This window comes from Sylvia atricapilla, chromosome 3 (genome assembly GCF_009819655.1).
Source record: "Sylvia atricapilla isolate bSylAtr1 chromosome 3, bSylAtr1.pri, whole genome shotgun sequence".
Classification (NCBI taxonomy): Eukaryota; Metazoa; Chordata; class Aves; order Passeriformes; family Sylviidae; genus Sylvia; species Sylvia atricapilla.
The window spans coordinates 92,560,374-92,586,732 of NC_089142.1; the positions used below are offsets into that span (position 1 = coordinate 92,560,374).

General features: G+C 40.2%; 1 protein-coding gene and 1 long non-coding RNA gene across 2 annotated transcripts in view; both read right to left on the reverse strand.

The window, feature by feature from the left end:
- Positions 1–26,359, reverse strand: part of LOC136359509 (uncharacterized) — a 515,416-nt gene that overhangs the window by 202,205 nt on the left and 286,852 nt on the right. The window lies entirely within an intron of this gene.
- PTPN14 (protein tyrosine phosphatase non-receptor type 14) overlaps positions 1–26,359 on the reverse strand; it is a 72,092-nt gene that overhangs the window by 17,673 nt on the left and 28,060 nt on the right. Inside the window, exons 3-13 of the mRNA XM_066316182.1 lie at positions 23,831–23,928; positions 21,642–21,709; positions 18,652–18,722; positions 16,908–16,995; positions 14,412–14,500; positions 12,715–12,802; positions 11,986–12,068; positions 9,617–9,674; positions 6,336–6,414; positions 3,191–4,683; positions 404–547 (exon numbers count right to left, since the gene is read on the reverse strand). Of these exons, the coding sequence (XP_066172279.1) occupies positions 404–547; positions 3,191–4,683; positions 6,336–6,414; positions 9,617–9,674; positions 11,986–12,068; positions 12,715–12,802; positions 14,412–14,500; positions 16,908–16,995; positions 18,652–18,722; positions 21,642–21,709; positions 23,831–23,928 (2,359 nt within the window). The remainder of the gene's footprint in view (positions 1–403; positions 548–3,190; positions 4,684–6,335; positions 6,415–9,616; positions 9,675–11,985; positions 12,069–12,714; positions 12,803–14,411; positions 14,501–16,907; positions 16,996–18,651; positions 18,723–21,641; positions 21,710–23,830; positions 23,929–26,359) is intronic.

A 26,359-nucleotide genomic window follows, 5' to 3' on the forward strand; every position in this document is an offset into this window, starting at 1 on the left:
TTTTTTCTTTTTTATTTAATCCCATTAGAGACATTAACCAAACTCCTTATCTGTTTGAGAACATTAAAGACAGTATCTGTAGGTGAGCACTTCACCTGATCAAGTGAAAAATGTGCAGAGTGTTAGATTTACAGATTGATGTTGTATGACATTGTACGGTCAGATGAAACAGAGAACAGCCTCCATTTTCACTAACTTCAGTAAATGTTCTAGATATTTGATGCTTTGCCTGCATTCAAAGACATACCAGCGTTAGCCACAGATCTTTGCATTAATGGCTCTGAAAACTTTTTTTTTACAAGAATTTTTTTTTTACATTTTAAATCAGATTTTATTATTTTAGATATCTCATGCTGCTGGGGAACAAACAGAACAAGAAACATTTCATGAGGCTCCATCTTACCCTCTCATCCATTGGCACCTTGGTGACTTCATCCTGGCTGTCCTCCGGCACTGGAACCCTAGCAACTGAGAGTCCGTTCAGTGCTGCCAACATCAAGGGCCTCTTCTGGGCCTCCAGGCCTGCCATCTTCTGCTTTTCTAGATTCTTTTGGCAAGAAAAGGCACGTTTTCATCTCTGTGTGATTATTTATAATGCCAGTAAAATGCTGGAATGTTTTTTTAATCTCCAAAATCTGCAACTCTCTGGCCAAGGAATGCAGATGATCACCATTAGCATCGTAAATTCAAATACAACCTCTATTCTTCCTGTTATTCCTCAAAGGCCTGCTCCTACATGAGCACAGCATTTTAATTTCAAAGAAGCAATCCCAGTATGTAATACAGTTTGCATGCCATCAAAAGACACACAAATACAATCTCAAGCATTTTCCTGCAGACATTATTCTGAATGCAGGGCACATAAAGCATCATCACCCTGTCACGTTAAGGCAGCACTACTAAAGCCAAGATACCTGGGGCATCTTTTGAAAAGCAATAATTTCAATCTATAACAACAAACACTAAAACACAGGCCATTGTTTCTCTTCTGTGATGGTAATGCTTAAAATGAGAAGTCTTCTGATGCACTCAGCTTTTATGGTGATTCAAACAGCACCCATGATATATTCTGCCCTAAAAACTGAGCTCACATGTCCCAGAAACTGAATGTAACAGAAGCCAGGGAGGGATATTATTTATCATATTCATGAATCATATTATGGTATGACGTGGAGAACCAGAGCACGAATTTTAAATTCATCCTGCTGCCCCCCTCCTTATGCCACTGGGAGCTGAAGCATCAAAAAAGACAGAGCATCTCCAGAAGTACCCAAATTAGGAATATTTTATTCCATTTCCTTAACAGCTCTTTCTGCTGGATTTAGAAGGAGGGATAAGCAGGAGTGCCTGGTTCTCAGCACACATATGGAAGCTGTGGTCACCAGATGGGCCAAGCTCAGCTCCTAGAAACACACGATTGAACCTGAATGCCCTCAGACATATGTACATGCCTTGATTTCTCAAAAGCTCGTGAGCTTTTTCCTCACCACTGGCTTCCTCCAGAGCACTAAGCAAAAAAACAAACATCCCTACCCACTCTGGCTTCTTTTTATACTTTGAGAAAGCAGGAAAATGCAAGTATTTTTCCTTTGTTTGGGAACTTTATTATTTTTACTACTTCAGAGGTGAAAGAGAAGAAAGTCTGTGCTTAACAGATCAAGGTCACCAAATTACCATTAATATAACAGCTCATTCCTGTTACAAAAGGAAGGTCCACACATGTCGAGATTACTGATCTAGGCTGAAGCCACTTTAAAAGCTAAATGCTAAGGCTACCCCTTTACTTTCAAAACAACAACAAATAAAGGACCTTTTGACCAAAGTGATCTGAATGGCTATTGCAGAGGAAGAATATTCAAACATCTAAGAGCTCTTCTCACCTTCATTTCCATCTTAAAATCGTGTAGGCTCCCACCTTTCACTTATTTTTCTTTCCTCAGAAGATCAAAAGAACATATGCATGCTTGTTGTTATACCAATGTCTCTTCATTAATGGAAAATCATGTTCTGTATCTATTTTGCATTTGAAATTTAGGAGTTGTCAAGGACTAAACTCAGTCTCTGTGTTGCAATTTAGTAGCTCAGGTTGTATTGCTAACAGTTACATCAGCATAAGGATGCCCAATGGACAAGAACAACAATGGAAACATTTAGAAAATTTCTTTGAATATACAGTAGTATTAAAATCTAGCAAGTTACTGATCTAGTACACCACAAGCTCTTCTCTGCTTTGGACCACTTAGATGCTTTATTAATTTGTTTCAGGAATTGTTTTTGTTTCAGACCTCAGTGCTGAAAACAACTACAGCATACACTTGGGTTTCTGTGACTGCCATTGCACTGCTCACAGCAGTACAGCAGGTACAGATGTAGGTCAAAAAGTGATAAGCACTCCTCATATTTCTGTCATTGCCTTGAAATATTTCTTATTTTAAATTTGTTGCAAGTTTAACAGAACCCTACTTCTCATACTTGAGTGCATTTTTAACAAAATAAACAACCCAGATGCTCAAGCACACAGCCTTTAGCTACATCTGCTGCTTCTCTATTTAGATATCCGGTTCCTCAGTTACTGGCAAAACTGACAATCCATATTCTAGGGCTATCAGGGTTTTATTCAGATCACTATATTACATTAAGTGGCAGGAAGGGAATTAAAGTGAATTTGAAAAAAAATCCTGAGTTGCCATTATGTTATGTGATACTTCACCTGACACCCTTGCAAAGGAGGAACAAAACACCAGTGCCAAAAACACAACCTCCCACCCATCATGGCAAATGCATTCCAGACTCACCCTGCCCTCAGATCCTAAAGGGAAGCAGCATCAAGGAGGGCTTTGCCATCAGCCTCCTCATCCCCAGCTGCCTGCCCTGCCACCCACCTCCAGCCAGCACTGCTGCCAGGGTGGTGGCGTCCTCGGCTGGGTCAAACACAGGTCTGGCCAGCAGCCAAAGTGCCACAGCTGAGGCAACAGAGAAGGCCAAACAGTGCGTGAGATCAGCCCCCTCGATGGCCCACACAACCAAATTGTATGTGGCACTTATCACATTTCCCAGCTTCAAGCAGATCCACAGCTTCCCACCCACACGTTCCCTTGCAGTTTACTGACCCAACAGTTTTCTGGTATGGAAGTTGACCTGTGTGATTACTAATTTCCAAGAAGCCACCACAACAGAGGAAGGCACTTACCCTCATCATGATCTCTCTTTCTATAATGCTGTCCTCGATAGAAAACATTTCAGACACAGGCCTTTCCTTGACTGGTTCTTTCTTGACCCTCTCCTTCACACTGGTGAGGTCGGGCTCCGAAATAGAGGGTCCCAGTGAAGACCCATTGATTGCCACTTGATCAGTTCGAGAGACACTGATGGCTTTGGAAGGCCCTGGCCTCATGGCCTTGGCCCTGGCTACAGCCACAGAAATGCTAACGTGGTCCTGCCTCAGTGCTCCGTTGCTGACACTTTTACGAGGCCCAGGATACTCTGGAGGAGGTTTATTTGGTATTCTAGCCAAGGCAGCTTGCAGCTGAGCGCTGTACTCCATGTTCTCATGGAGAGCTGCTATCCGGGACACGGACTCCTGCGTTTCCTCTTCCTCTTCGCTTTCACTGCTGTGTATCAGCATTGTGGCATCAGAAAATGTCTTTTTGTGGTGGTAATGAGGGACTTGCTGAACTTCATGCCCCATCTGAACCGACTCTTCGGGCTGCACCTGCTCCCTCAAAGTGTTCCTGCGCGGCAGAGGGGCGTTCAAAGTTTTTAGGGCCATGGCTTCTATCCCGCGCACCATATTGCTGATGACCTCCAGGCTGTGGCGCTTGTTCACGGCCGCGTGGTGCTTCACAGCCATCAGGGGCTCGCTGACCTCCTGCAGCGACTGGCGCACCACGGGTGAGCTGTCCTCCTGGAAGGTTTTCACCGAGAGCTGCACCTTGCGGGTCACCAGGTCGGGGCTGCTGCCGCTGACGTACTTGTGCCGGTGGCTGGCCAGGTCGGGCGTGCTGGTGGCGGGGCGTGGGCGTGGGTACGGAGGAGGGGGTCTGAAGAGATAGTTCTTCAGCATGTGGGTGGTGGTGTTGTAGCTCTGGCCGCTCTGCAGCTGCATGTTGGCCAGTTCTGGGGTGCTGACGGTGTGGGATATGGCGCTGGCTGCTGTCTTGTTCTGAGCAGCGTTGTTGGGGTTCATTTGGTCAGCCGGGGCCACAGGCTTGTTATAGCCACCCCCCTGGGGCCCGTAGGTGATCATGTAAGGGTGCCTCTCTCGAATCTCAGGCTGGCTGTAAACCAGGTCTTCTGGCTGGTTGTAAGCATGTGTGTTTCCAATATTGAGGTTCCTCAAAGACTGACTTTGGCTATCCATCTGGATCACCCCTCTCTTCATTTGCCTCATGACAGTTTCATAGTCCGGGGTTGGCCTGTAAGACGGGACGATGATTGCACTGTGTCTGTGGCTGGGGATGTAGTCTGCTCTCATGATGTCACTTCCCGGGATGCTTAGATTTGAGGACATTGGAGATGCCTGGATGAAGTTCTGTGACCGATTGAGGGAGTTCATGCTGTGGGCACTGCACACACTCCCATTGGGTCCATTACCATTCAAGTAGCTGAAGTCCATTGGACACCTATCCAAACTGGTCTGAGACCTGCAGTAGAAGGTTTCTTCATTTCCATGGAAAATGCTATCTGTGTAGAGACGAGACAGAAATGTTGACAAATTTAACCCACACGGACTTATTCACTTTTAACAAAACTCCAAATGCAATCTGCACCATTGAGTACAGAGACAAATTAGTGAACAAGTGCAGGGAATATTTGGTCTTGTGAGCATCCTTGAGCCACTGAAATAGAACTAAAGCAAAGCTACCAAAGTAAATATTCCCAACACTTAGGAAAATATGGTAGCAGTTCAGATCCTTGTGGGAAACATGAAAGGGGAAAGAGAGGAAGTGTTTTTGCCTGAGGTGGCAAGGAAGAATAAAGGGGCATCTCCTCCCTCAGCATTGTGAAAGGGTTCACTGCTACTGACACCTTAAAACTCCAGCGCTGCAAGCATATGGTTAACCTGAAAAATGCTCTCATCTCTTCTGTTGATACACAGCTGTCTGAGATTCAGCGTAGCAGAGGACTGTGAAATTTGCAATCCTACTTTACACCAATCAACAGTTTTGAGGATCTGAAGTAAGACACATTTGGGTGATCAAAGCTCAGGGGGAAAAGAAAAAAGAAAAAAAAAAACCCAAACAACAAACTACCCTACAGATACACTATAGAATGTGAAATACTTCAGCAAAGTGTACATGAGAGGAAATCAAGACAGTAACAATGATATCCTGGATCACAACATTACTGCAAGAGTGTCCCTGTTGAAAATCTTGTAAAAAAGAGTAACAGCTTCCCCATCTCTGAAATCAGCTAGCTCTATGACAACGTAGAAAAGTCTGTTGTAAAACTAAGGGAATTTTATAATTCTTCTACAACTGAGAATATCCTTCACAGCCTCACCTCTACAGTAGAACAGTAGTAGCCACTGAGTCTACTGTATGCAAGGAACTTTACTAAATGGCTCCTTTTAAAACTTACCAAATTCTACCTTAAAAATAGTCAGAGCTCACAAGCCAAAACACTAACAGCTATGATTGAGAGTTACCCTGTTGGTGAGAGCACTTCAACTGTGCCTCTCATGAACTGCAAAGAACAGCAGCCTAACAGACCTGGCTACATGTATTCCAAAAGGTGGGGTGGTTAAGGGTGTGAGACTCAAGCATTTAGGGGCTGGGCTCCATTCCCAGGCTTGATCAAAGTAACCTGGCACAACCTCTTAAAGAATTTATTTGTCAAACATGGGTGTAAAAACAGTTAACCCTCCTTGTGTCTGTAAGGCTAACAATGCAGGCAGATGGCGGTGAAAAATCAGCAGAAATGGTTGTCTACAGATACAGTTTCATGGACAGGACATTATGATTTCTCCTACAGTAAAAGCTTTTTGCTGTCTCCTTTTCCCTCACTCAGTTTCTCTCCCCGGCCCCAGCTGGCACTGCCTTTGAGTACAGCCATCATACTCGCTTTAGAAATTATTTTTTCAGCTCACTGAACTGGAATACCAAGTTTAAGGTCCATATAATCATACGCAGATATTTTAGGGAAATTTGAAAACTGAAATTGGACTTCAAACAGAAGACTTACTGCAACATTAACTATAAAACTGCTAGTTCTCCTGCAGCAGCAGCTCCCGTTTGACCATGATGGCATTATAAATCTAGACATAAGGCTTAGGAGCTTCTTTGCATACACATAAAATTGAAGTACATTCAAGGGAAAATATATGCTCCAAGTACCTTGTGAATTATGTGTTTCAGTGTAGTGTTCTCCACACTGGACATGCATAGGAGGCAGTATAAAGGGATGTTGTCTTGGCTGAAATAAAAGCACAAGGAAATAAAAAAGCATTAGAACTTCATTTGCTACAATTTTTGCAACCGAAACAGGAAAAATAGTTCTGTACCCTTTCCACTGAATACTGCACTTTCTTACCCAGCCAGACACATCTTGGCAGTTCCTTATAGAACAGAGAATAATTTTTTGCAAATTTCTTGCTAAATTTTGTTACAGAGCCCAAAGCTGACCAGTTAGGACTCCTTTAAGCTCAACCACCTCAGAAAAAAAATCCACCATTTCAGCTCATTTAAAATTCTTCACATTTTTATTAAAAGCCCTTGCCCCTGAAGAATTAAACCCAGACACTTAATTGGGACAAAAGCAGACATGGAACAAATTCAAGGACTTAGGACACTGTTATCCAAGCAATAGGACCACATATGGACCTAAAAAACCCTGTAAATTACATGAACATTGAATTCCTTAGATAATGAACTTGAGTTTACACTAATAATCTGCACTGAAACAAAATTTTTAACACAAGTCTCATAGGGGGGCAATTCAGCATTTAATCAACAGGATCATTTACAGGAAATAAATCAGAGCTGACACCATATTCCCCAGCTTTGTCCCTTGGTAAACCAACGTGTTTTGCAATTCTATTTTGCCACCTGCACTGCAATGTCCTATCTGGTGTTACTGAGCAAAGTTTATGAAAATGTATTTCAATATGTGAAGTAAGCAGAAAGACAAGGAAGACACTCCTGTCTCATGAATGTGTCTTCCTTAGCAGCAGAATAAGGGCTTTTCATCCAGGCTGATTCACGTAGTTCAAACTATTAAGGAATACTGTGGACGCCCAAGGCAAAAAACCCCGCATAATCTTCCTTTGCGTGCACATGCACCAAATGAGCACCATGCAAGTTTGCTAGTAAAGGGGGGGTGGGGAAGGGGTAAGATTTGCATTTTCTATGTAAATGGTGAGAAGGAACGAGAATCAAAGATATTGAATTGAACTCAGTATGAATTCTTGCATACAAAATAGTTGTGTTAAGCCAGAGCTGGAAAACATCAAGAAGTATTTTTGCTACAAGAATTGCTTCCAAAGGTATAAAACCCTAGTTTCACTGAACAACGTAGGCCAAGGAGAATGCTGTTGACAATTCTAGTGGAGAAGCTGAAGATGGAACTAACCTAGATGCTGGAAAGAGAAATTACTTCTACTAAAAAGGTACACATGTGGAGCAGAGAGTTTTCTTTGTGACAGATGTTATGAAAGGTACCTGCAAGAAATTTCGACTTTCTATTTCTAAGGCCCATCTGCCTCCTTTGAAAAAAGAGAACCCTGCAGAACAACAATATCCAAAGTAATGATGACTTGGATATTTTTAAAAAATCAGGTAATTAAACATACCATTATATTAAGATCTCCTACACTAAGGGGGTTTTTCTGGAAAACCAACATTGCTGGGTGGTCTGACAGGAAAAAGAGACAGCAGAAACCATGCCAAAATCATATAAAGGGTCTTGATCTGAAAGTAAAGAACATGATCCCTAGTGAAGTGGCAGAGCCTCACCCCAAAGATTCCACTTCATTTCCCGTTTCTGCCTACTGATTTATTGCTACACAAGACAAATGAATAGGTAGGTGTATGAAGGTATGTGCAGTTCAGACAACAGTCAGGAGGGCTTTTTTTTTCCTCCCAAAGAGAACTGTTCCAACAAGTTAACAGAACAATTATGGAAAAGGCAGCTGAAAGTTCACCGTGAGCAATCAGCAGCCCAGTGCACATTCTTCCTCTTGATCTTCCTGAGACTTTGGGGATTTAAACCTTATTGCATGCTTATATTTAAAACAAAGTGGCAGCAGGGTTTGTTTTTTCTTTTGAAAGAGCAGATTTCCATTTTTCATATATAATTTGGAAAGCAGCCCCTTTTTCCCCTCTTGTGATGGGGAAGAAGCATAAAAATGCAAAGCAAAGCTGATTTTTTCATCTTCAGTTTTTCATTATTTCCAGGGACCTAACTCATAGATACCAAAAATACCATAAATATGCCACAGAGAACGCAATACACAGCCTGTGTACCACATCATGACACCTTAGAAACACCTTAGCAATGGAAGGACAAAGAAATCTGGAGGCAGCTACAGCAGCTTTCCTACCAGTGCCTGAGAAACAGAGTGCAACTTTCAGATCTAATGGATTGTATACATACATGCAGGAAAATAACCTGTGTTGAAATCTACAAGGATAAAGCCATCCTAAAAATCAGTACCCACTTAGGCTTAATTTTGGAACATTTTCACAAGCTGTAACCACGCTGTGGGGAAATGTCAAGAGAACACTTGCCCACGCCAGCTTTCTGCCGTGCAGCAATAGGTAATGGACTTTTCACTCCAGAAAGGTCTACAAAGTAGGTATAACCTATACCACACATGAAAACTGACAACCTGCACAGAGATAATATTGCCCTCTGTCTAAGGAACCAGCAGTGCTACTGTTAGAGGAATTCAGAATCTGTTAAATAAGATCAAAAAATCTTAATAGATTTTTAACTAATCTATCTTAATAGACTTTAACATGCTAGATGTTAAAATTTCATCCAAAAAGAGTTTCTTTAGAACAGACACGAGAAAAAAAAGAATCACACATGATTTTTTTTTTACAAAATATTTCAGGAAAAAATCACCCGGTTTTGTCAGATTGATAGTGTTTCTGGGGATTAGTTAAACAGAAATAAAAGAATTTAAGAAAAGCTCTGAATCACAGTCCTGACTGATTCTAATAATTTAACATAAATTAACAATAACTTCACAGATAAAATAGGGTCTTAACCCAAGAAGCTGTTAAATTGTAAGTAGTCTATTCAAAAACATGAGTGAAATGTGAAATGTAACATTATGTAATGACTAGATTTGATGCATAGAGCACAAGACACTTCAAATTCTTTCTAGAGGATTATTTCTCTACATATTGAAATAACCTCAATCCAGCAGAAAAGATGCTCAGTTTCTGCAGGGCAAATAAAAATATACTGCCTTGAAGACTGTCATTTTTACTACTCAGTGGTGATATTATCCAGTTAATCAATCTGGGCAGTCACACCCTTGAAACTCATTCCAGTCATGGAAATGAGTTAATGGGCTTATTTGAAATTTTGAAAGTAGTTCATCTTACACAATGCCTCATCCCTTTAGAAATGGCATAGATATTCCTAAAGACCTCATAGTGGCACGTACCAAAGATGACCTACTCCAGGTTGGCCGTCGTCGGATAGGGGGAGGAGAATTTGATTGTCTGTGGAAGAAAAACAGAAATGATAGAAACCACAATACCTCAATTCCGAGTCAAGAATGAATGAAAAAAACAAGATGTGAAGATCTGTTCATATTGCTCATTACTGAGATTTTCAGATATATGAATAAATGAAAATAATTCAGGTTCTCCTTTAAATATAGGAAACATTCCCATTCCAAACTATACATGCTTTTTGTCCTTTATTCTATCTGGCTTACTTGGAAACACAAGAAAAAAAATCTTGTTTAAAATGAATTTTAAAAGTCTCTAAAGTAAAAAAACTGAACATGGCACACAGATACAGTCTCAGGTGACTTAATGGGGACATTAAAATGAGGACAATCTTGAGAAATTAATAGCAATCACTCCAAAGCAATGGACACAGATCAGGAAGAAAAGGAAAAAAAACCAACTGGTTAGACAATACTAGCAGAGCCACATACAATGTTAGAGTAGCCAGGTGCAGTGGAAGGAACAAGGAGTGTAGGAGGAAAAAAAATATGAGGAAGGGAAAGAAACAAGTTGAGGGAGGTAGAAATATAGTGCTTACGTGAAGAGAGGAAAGGTGGAATTTGTCCTCTTAGAGTTTCTGATCTGGTGAATGATGTTATGTGTGATTAGAGGAAAGGCACACAGGAAAACAAACAACTATCATTTTAACACAAAGGGCAGGAAAATTATTTGGCTAGAAAACACACACCAGCATATGCTGTCATTAATATCTGTAGCTGTAGCACACAAGCTCATACCACATGAGACCATGGTAAGGAGACCAGTTCTTAATGACAAAAATACATTGCAACTTGTTATTTTGCTCCTTGACTTCATGGCATTTCCTACCTTTATTACTCCAAATATCTGCAAGTTGCCTGTGAAACTGCTACATACAAAACGTTCATAGGTGCTACATGGTTCAGTGTTTAGGAAGAAACATGATCAAAAGCTGTAGCTTCTGCAATCTGGATTATGACTGGTGACAGAAAGTTCTCTCTGTTGACCTGAAGACACAGCCTCAAAGGGGAAATATCCCAAGGTGACAGATTATGGTATTTTGCTTTCTTTCTTGACTGAGTCACTGACTGAGGAAATGATCAGGACCTCCCTTTGAATTCAATCCCTCTAGAAACTATTAAAATTTAATTTAGTATTGTACTATTGAAATCCATTATATGCTGCTAAGGAATGTCTTTTCCACTCGCCTTCCAGGAACAGTAAGCAACACGTGACATCTAACCAACATATCTTTTCTGTAAGTGAAAAGATCACTCAGAGCAGTTCACCTCATTGGACTCTCCTATGCTTTATCTCACCATATGTTAATATAACGTGTGCACACGTGAAAGACCTTCCAATCTTCCCCTCATCATTTTGGCTTTATTTTCTAACAGATGGCATTACCCAGCTGAACAGATGGGATGACCAGCTCTAACTAGAGTTGTTCATAGAGATGAGACTTCTTCTATGGTAAGTTTTGCAAGAATTTAATGTTCTCTGCTATACACACCCAGCACACCACAAAAATTTCTCAAAACTCTAATGTTTTGAAAGCCAAATTCATCTCAATCTGAAAATGTGTGCTGGTGCAAATGAAACATCTCAGCTAAGAAACAGACTTTTGAATAAAAGCCTAATGAATTCCTCCTTCAGTTAGAAGAAATCCACCTGTGTGAGAGGACTAGCTCAAGGCCAGTTTCTAAGAAAGTGCTCAAACCAGAGCCTAAAGGAGACTTCAGGTTTAGATTTACAATCTCTGCTGTGTTGTGGCAGTACAGCTACAGATTAATGCACCAGGTGTCCTCTCTCATTCAGCACACATAAGAGGCAGATAAATTATCCTGCCCAAACTAGAAGATGACAACCCGCACTTTCCAGTGCCCTTAGCTGCTGGATGGGCAGTGCATCTGCTGCTAGAGCTCACATTTTGACATGATAACATACGTCACCTTTCACTCCAGTTTAGATTAATACTCTGGGCTATCAACAGCAGACACCAAAGCCTTCAATTCAAGACTCCCTATAGGATTTGGGCCCTTGGGGAGCGCCAAAGCTCACAAGGCTCAGAAGGAAATTTCATTCTCAACTGTCTGTTCTTGCTATTGGTTAAAACAAAACAGGGGAAAAAAAAAAAAAAAAAAAAAAAAAAAAAAAAAAAAAAAAAAAGGAAAGGGGAAAAGAATAGCTGACATACATGACTGGGGGGGGGGGGGGGGAAATCCCAAAAAATCCCAAAACCCAAACAAAACCAGACATGCCAAAACTCAGACCAATTCCAAAGGGCGTCAGAAAACAACTGTGAAGCAAGAGTACTCACTCTGTGCAGATTTTGTTCTGCTTGTAAAACTTGTGTCTCGATGCAAACAGACGTGAAATATATTTGGCATTTTCAAGATCATCCTTTAAAAAGGAGGAAAAAATAGGGAAAAAATTGTTTTGTTACTCTTATCAAGAAGTGACAGAAGTTTTTTAAAAATCTAGTTGCAGGAATGCTTGGTATAGTCCACCATATACAGAATTTGGCTCCCAAGAACACATCTGGTGGTCTCAAGAACATTGAAGGCATAAGACTACTGAAACCCAGTGGTGTGCATTTACACACTGCCACTTCACTGCTAAGGCACTGCTAAGGCTGCAACAATAAAATGGCTCAAAATTGCTGGTCCAGTTTCTATACTGGCCTTGGTTCAGGGAGATGTGGAGTCATTTCAAACAGCACAGAACAGCACCCTGCCCCTCTGAGCTCCAGTACATGCACCCACGGCAGCTCATGCCCAGTTTCTACTGATGAGGCTGTATTTGTGCTGTTCAAAAAGCACTTCAGTTTTTTTGCAGAATTCCCAGCATAGGCTATTTTAGGATGCTTGGAAGAAAATACAGAAATCAGAAAATAAGTGGAGTTCATTTCTCTTTCTGCATTAAGTACAACAAGAACTGTGAGGGGGGTGGTGTTATGCAAGTGAGCCTCTTTGGGAAAGCGACATTTTAAAGGTTTATTTTTACATAAGTAGTTTTTATGATGACACTGATCAGATCTTTTTCTTACTGTGTGAAAGAGTACATTCTCTTCTTTGTTGATCAACTCTAGAACAATTGAAGACTTGTTATGAGCAATATTCCCAATGTCATTCCACCTGCAGAGTAAAAAAATGCACTGGAGTTTGCCAACACATACATTCAAACATTTCACAAACACAGTAAGAATCCCTTAGTCAACATCAGTCTCATTTCATGGGAAAGGTTTTCAGTAACTTTTTAACGAAGAAACCTGGTCAGGAAAATCAGGAAATCATGCTCTGATTAAAAGTGAAGGGATATTCAGCTCTTACCCCAAAGCAGGAGAGTAAAAAGCTCTCTTTAAAAACAAAAATTTGAAGACTCACAATAGAAGACATATTGAAAACACATTAATGATAACCATTTCACTGAACTGTGGCACTTTAGAATTGATTGATTTTAGCCACATGCAATAGACTTATTTTGAGTGCCATTCCTCCCCAAATGCTGTTTCCACCTTTCACTCAGTGCCAATACTTGCTAAAGAAGGTTAAGTTGACAACATGGTTATGTAGGCTATGCATAGCATGTTAATATGTTAATACTCTGGGCTTTATGTTTGCAATCTTTTTTATTTTTTTTTTCCCCAAGTAATTGTCAGGTTGCCCAAGATCTGAGTTATAATCTTCTTACAAATAGCTGACAGACATTTGCGTACATTGCATGCAATTCACGAGGATGGAAAGGACTTGTTTGTTCTGTTTGCAGCATGCATTCCTCTTCATGTCATGGCAGGATGCTTGCAGTACATATTTCCAAAGAGTAAGAGTCCCAGCACCAACTCTCATTTCTACATGTAAAGAAACTTCTTGCTTTTGTCAACTGGCCCAATTAAAGGATTATCTAATTCCTTCTCAAAATTAAATATGCAACACATCAGCTATGGGGAAAAGGGAGCCCTAACATTTTTTAAGCTGACTAATGAAAGCTCTTTTGAGGCAATCCTCCCCCCAAAATTCCAGTTGAAGTCTGATATAAGCCTTAGTTACTGACTGAAAATCAGTGCACCTCAAAAACCACAACTTTTAGGCTGCACAAAATTCCTACTCTAATCACAGGGATTAGTAAAAATCGACTTCAAGTAAACAGCAGCAGTAATAAAAATACCCACTAGAAGAGTAGCAAAGAATAGCAAAACCATCCTCACTGGAATCATGGAGATTTCTAGCAACATTTTCGTACAGAAGAAAGTTAATGGATAAGTCATCCTTATTAACCAAAATAAACTGCAGAAGAAACAATAGAGTGACACAGCCATGATTTTCAAAATCACAGAATAAGAAAGTTCAACACTTTTTTAGTGGAGCACCTAAATGTGGCAACCAGATTTTCAGAAGTATTGAGCTCTTAGGCTGCCAGCTGTGAGGTTTAACAGATTTGCATTCAGAAGCATCAAAGAAGAATACATAAAGACAAGAGAAGAAAAGGGATCAAAGCCTTGTAAACTAGAACAAGATACATGACAGGCTACTACAACTTTCTTGCCATCCAAGCCATTCACAGACATCAGAAATTATTTCTTATCTAATCTGGGTCAAGAAACCAATCCTGGAAACAGCAAGGTTACTACTCCTTAGTTAGAGGATTGGCACTATTACAGTCACATATGCAAGTAAGGAAAAAAAATACCACACACAGAGCTCTGGAAAGAAACTAGCTTTAAATACAAAAGCCCCTTGTTTTTACCTATAAATCACAGTTGTCCTTCCAATTCTGTTTTTTATGAAGATTCCCATGAAAAAAATACCGAGGTGTATGTCAGTTCCATGGTTATCCTGGAGAGAAAGGATAATAAATTTAATTTAATAAAGAAATTGGTCAATACATTTATAGGAATGCATGCTGAAGTACCAAAGAGGAGCCTTTCAGTGTGGATGCAGGACTAACCTATATTCTGCTACTTGATTGGACTCTGATTTTCATTATTTCAGAGCAGTTAGCACTTAAGTGGATTGATTGTGTTGATTAGTGAGACGAGAATAAGACTAAATGAGCTCAAAGTTCTCCTCTGTCAAACACCACACAGACCACAAATTGGCATTTATTGTATAATATCCCACATCCCATCTTTGTGACTACAGCCATCTAGAGCCCGTAGGAATACCATATGCAACAATTATTTTTCACAGCCATGGTATTTCTCCAGACATCTGTTAAAACATGTAGAGATTTCAGAACACCACACCTGGAGATGGAATCCCTCTCAAAAGCTCTACCCTTCACACTTCCTCCTTTAAGTACTCCATGTAGAAGTTCACAGCATGTCACTCCAAAAAGTACTTCTATCTCTATGCAGATACACCCTCCACTGATTTTCAGTTGTTGGGTTAAATATTTGACTGCACACACCACATAAATACAATGCACAAACACTGGACTCTAAGAAGCCCCTATTGTTTTGCATCTACACGTCTTCTTGTAGGCTCCTGTTTGAAAATCATGTGCTCCTGATCCATTTTGTGATCAGTTTTCTTAAAAAATCTTATCCCTTCTTTTGGCTACAAAAGCTTTATACTGTTGACAGAGGTTTTTCTACCTTTATCAACAAGGAAGAACAGTTCCCCCTCAGCTGCATATATAATAATTGATTCACACTTTTAAGTGGTAAACAGAAATCATACTAACACCACGAGTGTGGTTAGAAAGCATGGCTAGAAGAAAAGATGTGAGAGAAGTTAATGCACTACGCCTGCATACACTGTAGAAACCATCAGGTACCCCTGCATTTTAATAGACCAGATCAGAGCTGTTTCTCCTGGCCTTGTTGTGCTTGATCCTCAGAAAGCAATGAGAAGGACTCAGAAGGAGACTCTGCACCTGTTTGACTACTGAGTGCTAGGCCTTTTGCAAACAAACCATGGCTGGCTATTCATCCACAAACTGAGAGTCAGCAGTGTAGTCTGATTAGAGGACAACATATTCTTCTGCGTTGTGCCAGAGGGACTTTTACAAGGCAAAGAGATTGGGAATGTGTGGGGGAAAATGTATGTATTTGTATACATACAAATACATATATCTACATCTATGCATGTATATACACAAATATCCACATGGAAAGAAAGATACATAATCCTAATAACATTTTCTACCAGGAAAAAAAGAGAAGCTTTTCCTTTTCCCCTCTGAATGCAGTTCTCTGTGTCTCCACGGCCAGCATGCTGTTCCTTGATGCAAGGCTAACACCCTCCTGCTATTTTGCAGAGCACCCAGTCCACTGTTCACACTCACCTTACTGACAAATGCAATAATATCTGATGACACTTTCAACACAGAATTCTTTTACAATAGTGTGCAGCATTATTCCAAACGAATTTAAGGAAAGCTATAATTTCATTCACTGACAATAAACATTACCAACATTTTTTGGCAAGTTGAAAGCTTTTTGCCATTCAGCTCCTCCCCTCCAGGCCAATTCTGGCCCAAAGGAATCAATTTTGACTTCAGCAGGAAGCTTTTTTGTTTGGTGTGCATCTGCATTTGTTTTTAAATTCCAGGTTTTCTTTCACTAGCAGGAAAACCACTCACAGTCCACCACTTGGGGTAGCTGGGTAGGTTAGCAAAAAGAAATGGGTCATGTTGGGAACAGCAGTTTTCAGTTTCTCAGCAGAACTTTATCCTGGCAGCATGTGCTCCATAAGGCCACACATCCAGACAATCCATGGCAGAATGGGACTTCCAGTGAAGGGGAAGAGACTGCAAATGCAAAATAATCCCTGAAATTGGCCCTTATTAAAAATGCATGGAGGACCTGTGTGCACATATAGGAAACTAAGGAAAAGCGAAGTTAATGCTTGTTAAGTAGCAACTTGGACACAGAAAAGTCTAATTTTCCTATTGTGTTGAAGATGACCAGAGCTGAGACTATTTTGCCTTGGCCACTCTCCCATAGACAGCAGATGAAAGAAAAGCAAGAAGCATCTCTCATTCCCAAGAGGGTACACCCTAGAACACAGCAATCTCTTCTGTTACAAGGATTTTCAAGGAAGAGAAGTAGCACTATAGGCCTAAGTAACCCTCATGCTGCAATGTCCATTCAAACTGCCAGCAGTCACTTCACCCTCTGCAGCAGTTAAACAAGCCCTGTCTCTTTTGGACAAACATGATTTGCACGCAGACCAAAGGTGACTGCAGAGTTCTGCATTGTTTGATTCAGAGGTTTCTTTATAATTCACACTAACATACCTTCACAGGGAAAATTTCCTGTCCAAACCCATCCAGACGTTCCACTTCATTGATGTACATTAGCTCAGCCTCTGCTGCTGTAATGCCACTGCAATTAGATTAACAAAAGGCACCAATCGTTCGATATTATACACACACACAAAAATACTAGCAAAAAAAAAAAAAAATCTGAGTTTCACAAACCACTTGAGAAGACACTTTGGAAATGCTGCCTAGAAATGCACAACACAAAGCCAACTTTCAATATTAGTATCATTATCAGCAAGGGGGGAAATTTTACTATGTGTCACTAAGCTAAGGTATAAAGCACAGTTCAAATGACATGAGGAACAAACAGAATGACCACATTACTCAGCTTCTTCCACACACATCAAATCTCTTCCAGGCTTTATTAAATCATGAGGTTGTGGATAGTTTTGTGTGGAAAACTTGAACCATAGGGGTGCTAATCTGCCTGAATATTATACAAGGCCACTGGAGATTCTTAAAATGACTTAAAAGGAAAGACCTACATTTTCAAGCTGGCTGTTCAAAAACACAGGCACTAAATCCAAAAGTTGAACAGATTCTCTTTCATAAGAGAGAACAAATCAGCTGAAAACTTTTACACACGTGTCTGCACACGCTCCTGTCACAGCTCAGGAATTCAAACAGATTTCATTTCTCAAAAGCAGGTCAGAATGGATTGCAGGTTGCTCCAAAAGAAGGCCACTATTAATTCTTCTTCTCTTTGCTCCTCCTTACCACAGCTTACAAACAGAAATATAGGAACCAGACAAATACCTGAGAGAAAGGAGGTGGAATATGATCTACCTGCTGAAGTGAGGGGAAGTATTTGCTCTTTGTGTTGCAGAAATAGCACTATAGAGCACAGCAGGTGGGAAATCTTTCCTTTCAAGTCTGTGAGTTAACCAAGATCACACAAGCAGCCCATGGCAGGGAGAGAACAGAACCAGGCCTGTTCATGGCCAGCTTGGAAGCTATTCCTTTGGTTGCATCAAAGGCCCAGCTTTGCATTGAAACTCAAAACTGAGAGCGGCCTTAGACTCAGAGACTGGTATTTGTCCTTTTACAACCACTTTCTCTCATGTAATGGGGAATGCAACATCCTTCACATACTATTCCTATCGCATATGACATGTGGGCGCTGCCATTTTTCCCATAACAGCACTCTAGAGGGTTGAACACTTCCACCACTGAAACACCTGGACAACATGAAAGACGCCTGCTCACAAAGAAGGTTTTTTTACTGAAGCACTAATGCACACACTCCTAGCTCATTAACTAGTAACACTATACTGTGTCTTCTCCTTGAGACTTCAAACCAAATTCCTGTTATTTTCATTTCCATTACAGCTGAGGGCGTTTGTATCCCCCTCCTCTTGAAAGAGGCCCTTGGATCGCCACCGATCAAGTCACAGGGTCTTTCACCGTCAGGATTTAAATGAAATCAAAAGGAGAAAGGAGTCTACTGCATAGCACAAGTAGTGTTACACATGCTCATTAAACCTAAGGGTGTAAATGCTCGTTTATTTGGGATTAAGTTCCTCAGCCATTTTGTGTTTACAAAAGGCAGATAATCTTCTGTGATAGACTAATTAAAAATCCAGTGACACAAAGCATAATAGCAACATGGAGATAAGCTAGTTAAACACTGCCAGGAATGCATGGGGAGGCAGGGAGGTACTAGAACAATGAAAAAAAAAATTAAAAAATAGCACAAACTTTATCATGTCAAGCTCACCTGTGAGTTCGGTGTTCCTGAGCAACCTTTTGAGTCAGCTCCTCCAGGACAGCTTCATCCTGGGTCCAATCCTGTAAGAACATGAAGTAGCATCAAAAACTAGTCAACCAAAGAGAGAGAGAGGATAAAATGGCAGACAGAAGTTATGACAGCAGATATTTCAAGACATGCAGTTACAGAGATGCTATCACTGACAGCATTGAAATTTCAAAGCATGGGATGCTGAAAATACATGAGAAGAACACAAAACTCTGAATTTTTTTTTATACCTTCTTTTGAAAGGGTAAAGAGATATGTTTAAAATAGGGGTAAGGTCCTTATTATTCCAAAATAGAGGACAGACTATAGAACACAGATAAAGGACCCTTTCCTGGATAAGTACTGAGCAAGCCCTTAAAAAATTTACAAATCTACAAAATAATACATACCTTTTAAAAACAGTCCAAAATAATACACAGACCATGGAAAATAAATGAATGAGCATTTTTTGACCTGCAACCTACAGGTACTGCCTTCCTCATGTTAAAGGCATTGAAAGTTTTGCTAGTTCTTCAAATATGCATTAAAACCTACTTCATGCTTGCAACACATTTCTGAGCAGAAATTTTTATACTCTCCAAATTTAATAACATGTGGTAGAAACAATTCTGAAATAATTGGGAGCAAGTTAATAAAGGAAGTCTACTCATAAATTCAAGGCCAAAAAAAGGAAGTTGAAAAACTTTCTTGCAAAACCTCAAAGTTCTTACTTTTATTTAAGAAAGCCTTAAGGCTGCATGTAATGTACTTAAATGCACTGCTTCTTGCTCAACGGGGCCCTCCCCTCTCATATTTGCTTCTGCCACAAAAAAATGTGAAAGTGGTAGCGTGCTAATGAAAAATGGCATGGTACATGCCTATGCACAGCCACACACCTGTGGGGTGTACTGTGTACATAACTTTGTTCTTTTCACTGCTGAAGAAATGCCATTTGACACACATTGTAGCCTCACAAGATCAAACAGCACCAACACAGCTGCCCCGCCCTCATCCACAAGCTCACTTCACTAATGAATTTATAGCAATGTTCTCGGTGGAGGCTTTTTCCATGCCTCAAATTCACTCAAATCCTCCAACTTGCTTAGGGACTCGTTTGTATCTGCAGCACTTAGCTACAGTTCTGAACTTGCTGTGAACTATTTGCTATTAGGTTATCCATCCTCCCCAGAAGAGCAAACAGAAGTAGTTAAAGAAATGTCTAGAGAAATAGCTGATTTAAGAGTACGCTTCTGAAGGTGTAGGAAGCAGACACTCTGCTGATCTTCTTAAACTTAGCAACAGCTGCATGGATGAAAGGCAAAATACCACAAAGTGATGGCAAACATGCAAAACAGAAGAGAACTGACCTCCCCACCATGGAGGCAGCTGATACAAAAACAGAGGTTCTAAGAGATAGGCCCTAAGAGTAAATTGCTGAACTGCAGAGAAATTAACCACCTGGAAACTCATTTAGAGACCTAAAACCTCCCCTAATTTTTTCTGAATAGAAAAATAGTACCAGTTTATCCCTGGAAGTGTTCAAGGCCAGGTTGGATGGGGCATTGAGCAACCTGGTCTAGCGGGAGGTGTCCCTCCTCATTGTAGGAGGCTCAAAACTAGATGATCCTTAAGGTCCTTTCCAACCCAAACCACTCTGAACTTTGCAGAAGTTCATTTGCAAAGTGACACCCTGACAACACTTTTCTCCATATCTATTTTCAGCCATCTTCTTTCCCGTTTAGGCTATCATACATGACTTCACAAGCCATCAACTATACACAAGATCATCCATTACTTATCAATAGATAAGAAAACTATCCAAAGAAATTCTGCTCCACATAGAAGATAAGAGAAGTTTATAAGTGAAAGGTTAATACTGAAGCCACATTTCACATATATATTCTACACAAAGCACATTCAGATCTCTGTCCATTTCCCTTCTTCCTTCTAATTTTTTCAGATCCTATTGAACTATCTAGTGGCTCAAAATCACACTTTCACTTCAAGAAACCATACAGATGTCACCTTTTTGGACTTAAGATGAACTGACCACTGCAGTTCCTGTACATAGAGCACGGCTAAGTGGGATGAAATGCTTCTCAAGCCTTCAAATTACAGTAAGATGAATCATTCTCCCTCTACCACTCCACTAATTGCAGAGGGAAACCAGATCCTTTAACTTCCAGGCAGCTACACTCAGGGCATAGCTGCCCCACCCTGCTTCCAAATATTTTTTCCAGTTAGAAAGAATTCCATGATCTTTTATATTTATGAAGCTCACATTAAATACTCACACTGATGGACCTGTTCATCTAAGACAAAGCCAGCCTTAGCTTCAACAGGCATTTGTTTTGTTTTTTTTTCATTCTCTAATTCACCCTCCCAGAAAGTCTCAATATCACAGACTGCAAGCGCTTGGCATTTGTCACCAAATTTCCAACATCATTAGTGATCTAAGCTCCTTCCCTAAGTATCCAAGTTATTTGGTAGTTTCCAAATGTGAACCAAATTTACAGCCAATATGTTTCCCTGGAGAACATTTTGAGAAGACCTGGCTTCTCTTCAGTGCAATACTTAGCTGATGTAAATCCACATTCTCTTCAGGAATGGCTGCATGGTTTGTCCTGTGACACAACATTTTCTACAGCAGCAGCCCTTATTATCCCCTCGATATGCCATATTGCTAATACCACAGCACTGCTAATATGCACCTTTTAAAACAGCCGCAAATTCTTTTTTGATTCAAAAGTGTCTTGCTTCTTTTGTTGGGCCCAGTGGAGGCCCAACAGGAACTGAAAATTGGGTGACACTCCACAGCATAGAATCATTTAGCTGCAATCAAGTTTTGGGGAGCAAATGTTGCTTCCACTAATCCAGTGCTGGTGCTTTTACTCTGTTATCATCAAAGCCATCTCTGAGTCATGGAGAAATTACTCACAAAAGACCACAAAAGAGAGGGATAAGGAACTCACCATAGGAAACAAGACATATTCTCGGAGGAAGTCATGAGATTCAAACTGATTATAGTCTCCAAAATCCGCTGGAAAAAAACAACACAATTACTCATTTTGGCACTTTCCACACATGCTAAGGCCACACTCAACCTTTGCACAGATACCTAATTTCAAGTGAGCGAGTTCTCTTTGAAGCCACAGCCCAGCACAAAGACTTTTGCTTGCACTTTAGATTTTAACATGAAGGTCTGAAAATAATACTGTTATTACCAGAGATCAAGTAACAGCCAACAAGTAATTTCTTTCTTTTGATCCCTAATATAATGACCATTTGCAATGCTTAACCATCAGGAGTGCAAGAGTTTGTTCTTCTGTAGCCTTTTTGAGCTCATACCCCCATTAAAAAAATGCTGGGATCGCTCAGCCTCTTTGAAAATCATGCACACTTTTGCTTCTCCAACATTTCCAACCCTGACCAGGCAAAAATAATGAAAATTTAACCTAACACTGCTACAATTCTATATAGTTGAACAAAATATTAATTTTACAGCCTATAAAGATTAAAAAATAGCAGTCAATTATATTAAAAATTGCCAATATCCAGCATGAGGAAAGGTTTTTCCTTCCACAGCCAGCCTAGCAGTGCAGGCACTGTGTTGGTTTAACTGACTAGCCCACACCTTTCTACTCACTTTTCTGCTTCTTCTACATCTCTCCAAAAGAAACTCATCTCCATGCTCACATTCACTCATATGTCAGGCTAAGGATCCTTGTCTAAACGTCCTTGAGACTGTGGAGTTTTGGAAATGCTTCCTAAAGGCTAAGCTACATTAAAAAACCCCAAACAATGCCTATATTTATCTATCTGTTAAACATACAACAGCTTATATCAAAAGAGTATCTTGCCAGGAGGCTTTTATTTTATATTAATTGAACAGGATCAAACGCCATCTACAAGATTCTCATATTATAGGAGCTGGAAATCCCCACCATAAATCATTTTATCTAAACATTCTTTCAAAGCTTCTAGACAATTTCATGCATTGCAGGATGCCAAAAATGCAGTTTCATTCTGTTTCTACCTCAGAGTTATGTTTTAACATAAACAGAAAGAAATCAAAATGGGCATGAAACAGAGTCTGCAAGTTTGAAAGAAATGAGTATTTCAAATACCTTTTGTTGCATCACATGCAAAGGACAAAGGAAGTAATAGAACATCAGGAATAGTAGGACTGACTCACTCTCAAAATTAGGAAAAAGCTCCAAAACCAGAGTGAAACATATTCAGTATCTAGTCAGACCTAACACTGGAAAATCTTCATTTACCTAAATTAAAAGATTCAGTATGGAATCTTATACACATATTTCCCTTTATTAGATAAATATTTCAAGATTTGACACAATTCAAGAAACATTTTCCCTTAAATTTTTAACAAAGATACAAGATACAAACCCAGCATTTCTACTGCTGTAAAAAAAGACCATATAAGCATTTCTCTCCATCGAACCTTTAATTGCCAAGAATCAAATCCTCATGTTTGCTATTTATGTATATGCCTCCCCCTTCCCACTCATCAGAGAGCATGCAGAGAATGTCATTGCTGAAACTCTGCCTCAAGTTCTCATAGTTAGTTGTGGACAGACTGAAACATATTTTATCCAAATGCAGGGCTTCTTCCTCTGCACATACACATTATATGATCCTACTTTTATTGATGTCCTTAGGAGTCTCAGAATAAAAATCATGTCGTAAGAAGTAGTTTATGATTAACTTATAACTCACAGAACAATTACGGTCATGTGTTCTTTCATACTTCATATAGCACTATACAGCAAAATGAGTTTTTAATTAAAGGCAAAATTAAAGCTGCTGCCATGCTCTTTGATGTAATTTGCATTTCAAACCAGAGAACGTGAAGCAAATTCATTACTGCAAAGTACTTCGTGGTCAGGGCTGGAAGAACTGGAGTTTTGTTGAGATTTGCTTGCATGAATTTTAGAAATAGGAAAGTTGCACGGTGTGGTCCCTCATTCCCTGCCTGAGGCTGAGTGTTTCATCCACAGCAGTCCACCCATACACTTTGGAATCAACTGGAAACTCTGCTGCTGTGAGTAGGAGTCATACAAGGCCTCAGTGCGCAGCCAAGACAGAGGACAAACCAAAAGAGCCATTCCTGGACAAAGGCTGTGGGATCACATTGTCCTACCTTGCACTGCCAGACCAGCCAGTCGAATTCCCTGCTCGAATGAGGATATCAATCGCCCATCTAGAACATCCTTTTTAACCTGTAGGTAATACTGATATCTAAAAAAAAAAAAAAAAAAAAAAAAAAAAAAGAATACGAATAAGCACAGATTATAGTATCTATATGCTATCTAGCTATCTATATGCTTGCACATTTCCTGCAGGGAAAATAAAAAGATTGTGGAAAGAAAGAAAGGGAAAAAATCACCCCAAACTGGTCATGCTGTTGAACAGGAGGTCTATACCTGGCTTCAGAAGCTCCACATTACCATAACAAATCAATATGATCCCTACCTGTGCAGTGTTTCCAGAGGGATGAAAGGGAAGATAAAAGGTTCTAGTCTGCACTCCTCAGACCACACAGAAGAGGGGCATGTATGAAGATTACCTCTTTTGTAAATTTTATAGAGGTTACTGAAGACCGTGCAATCCCCAATGCAAAAAGGGGCTTTTCCATATTGCTTCTATTGTTTTGCTCCATTGGCACCATTTTGATTGAAGAAACAGAATTTTAGCTATGCACTTTGGTCTGCTGATTTACCTTAAGCTATGGCCCATAAAAAAGGTTATTTAATTGGCATTTTTCATGTGTAAGCATGACTAAGATACACAAACCAAGTAAACACAGCTTCTAGCACAGCCCATGTGTGCACTTAGCCTCATGCTCCCAGAAGTACACCTGAATGATCCAAATTAGGTACCTCAAAACCCAACAAATGAGCTTTTTCAGGCTGTGAGCAGACACAGCAACCTGGCTGCATCTGAAACAGGTTCAGAGGTTACTGCACCCTTCAGCTGCATGCCTGCTTGCCCTCGGAAACTGAAAGTGGAGGACATCCATTTAAAATGCTATGGATTTAAGAAATAATTGCTTAAGATAAACTGGGATAGAAAGAATTGGTACACAAGCACGCCAGCCACTCCCAGAGACTGCAAGCTCTGCAAGGCAGACAGTGAAGTGCAGTCAATCTGTGGGCAGCAAACACCTAACTGTGCCTAGCTACAACCAGCACACCACATCTGACCTTACCTCTGAACCTCTTGAAGCTGTTCTAGCCTTTTTTAGGGTGTAAGTCACCATCCCAGTCCCAGCAGAAGGGAGAACTACTGCAACATCACCCACAGAACACAAACTGCACTGCTTTAACTATGCTTGAAAATGTTACTGTTTGTGTTGAGATATAAGAAAAATATAATCTCATTTAAAATGCTCAGATTTGGCTCTCACACAGCCTAATGAAGATTAAAAACCTGAGGGGATTTTGAAATTTGATTGAGAGAGGCAGGCTGAAAAGCACACAGCTTCTCAGCCTGAGCCCTGTGCCTCAGCCCCAGGTTTCACACTTGCTTGCTCCAAGAGACAAATCAGCTTCTTTCCACTCCTTTGCAGTGGGCAAATCCTAACTCTGAAAACATGCATGCTTTCATAGAAGCTTGACATAAGCTGCTTTATCAACTATGCAGGTGAGCAAGTGTTTGATGAATTTGGTCTCTAAGACTTGTAATCCCAAAAGCAGCTATTTGGGTCCATGCTACATATACACACAAGTTACCTATTCTGTTCTAAGAAGGAGAGCAAAATCCACATCTGCCATAAAAATACAGCTATTGTTAAAACAAACACAGTATTAAGAGGCTACATGAGACTCAAATGTCAAATCTTACAATGACATCCTAGCTGTACAAAAGTCAAGAATGTCACCAGCTGTAGCGGAGCCATGATTTCAACCACAGTGTCCACACAACTACAGACAAATCACAGGAAGAATTACTTAGGTAAGCATCAGCAAAATACAATGGCAATGCAGTGACTATAGTATCAAATATTATGAGCTAGACTTTCAAAAGAATCACTGCTGTGGGGTTTGAGTTGTTATTTGACTTGCTATCAGAATACAGTGTAAGCAAGGAAGGAAACACTGCTTAGTGTCTGCCTTGGACAATGTGTAATTCTCAAGAGCTGTCTCCACAATTTTCCCCCAACAGTGTCTTTAAACTATAGCTAGCAAAATTTTAAAAAAAGGTAAGACCCTAGACAGATGTTAGAAATGTTAGGGCAAATAAAGGGCACACACATTCACACACAATGTTACACACTTGCACTCACAGTTACACACTCACTATTACACACTCACAAAAAGCAGGCAGCACCCACAATCTGGGAAAGACTTCTATTTACAGGTGTTTCACTTGATCATCAGGAAGGGGTCCCATTAAGAAATCTGATTAGGAATATTCTACAACATTACAGAATCATAGAATGGGTTGGGCTGGAATGGACCTTAAAGATCATCTAGTGAGTTTAGGATTTATTATATACTGTTGATTGACATGCAGTCAGACTTTAAAGGATGCACACAATTAGTGCTCTGACATGAACTAGTGCATCTGTCAGGGAAAAAATCTCATGGAGAAAGTTGTCACTTTTCACAGGCAAACTCACAGAAATGCAATCACCCACTGTGGCTCTGGCACCTGTTTCAGTGGAATT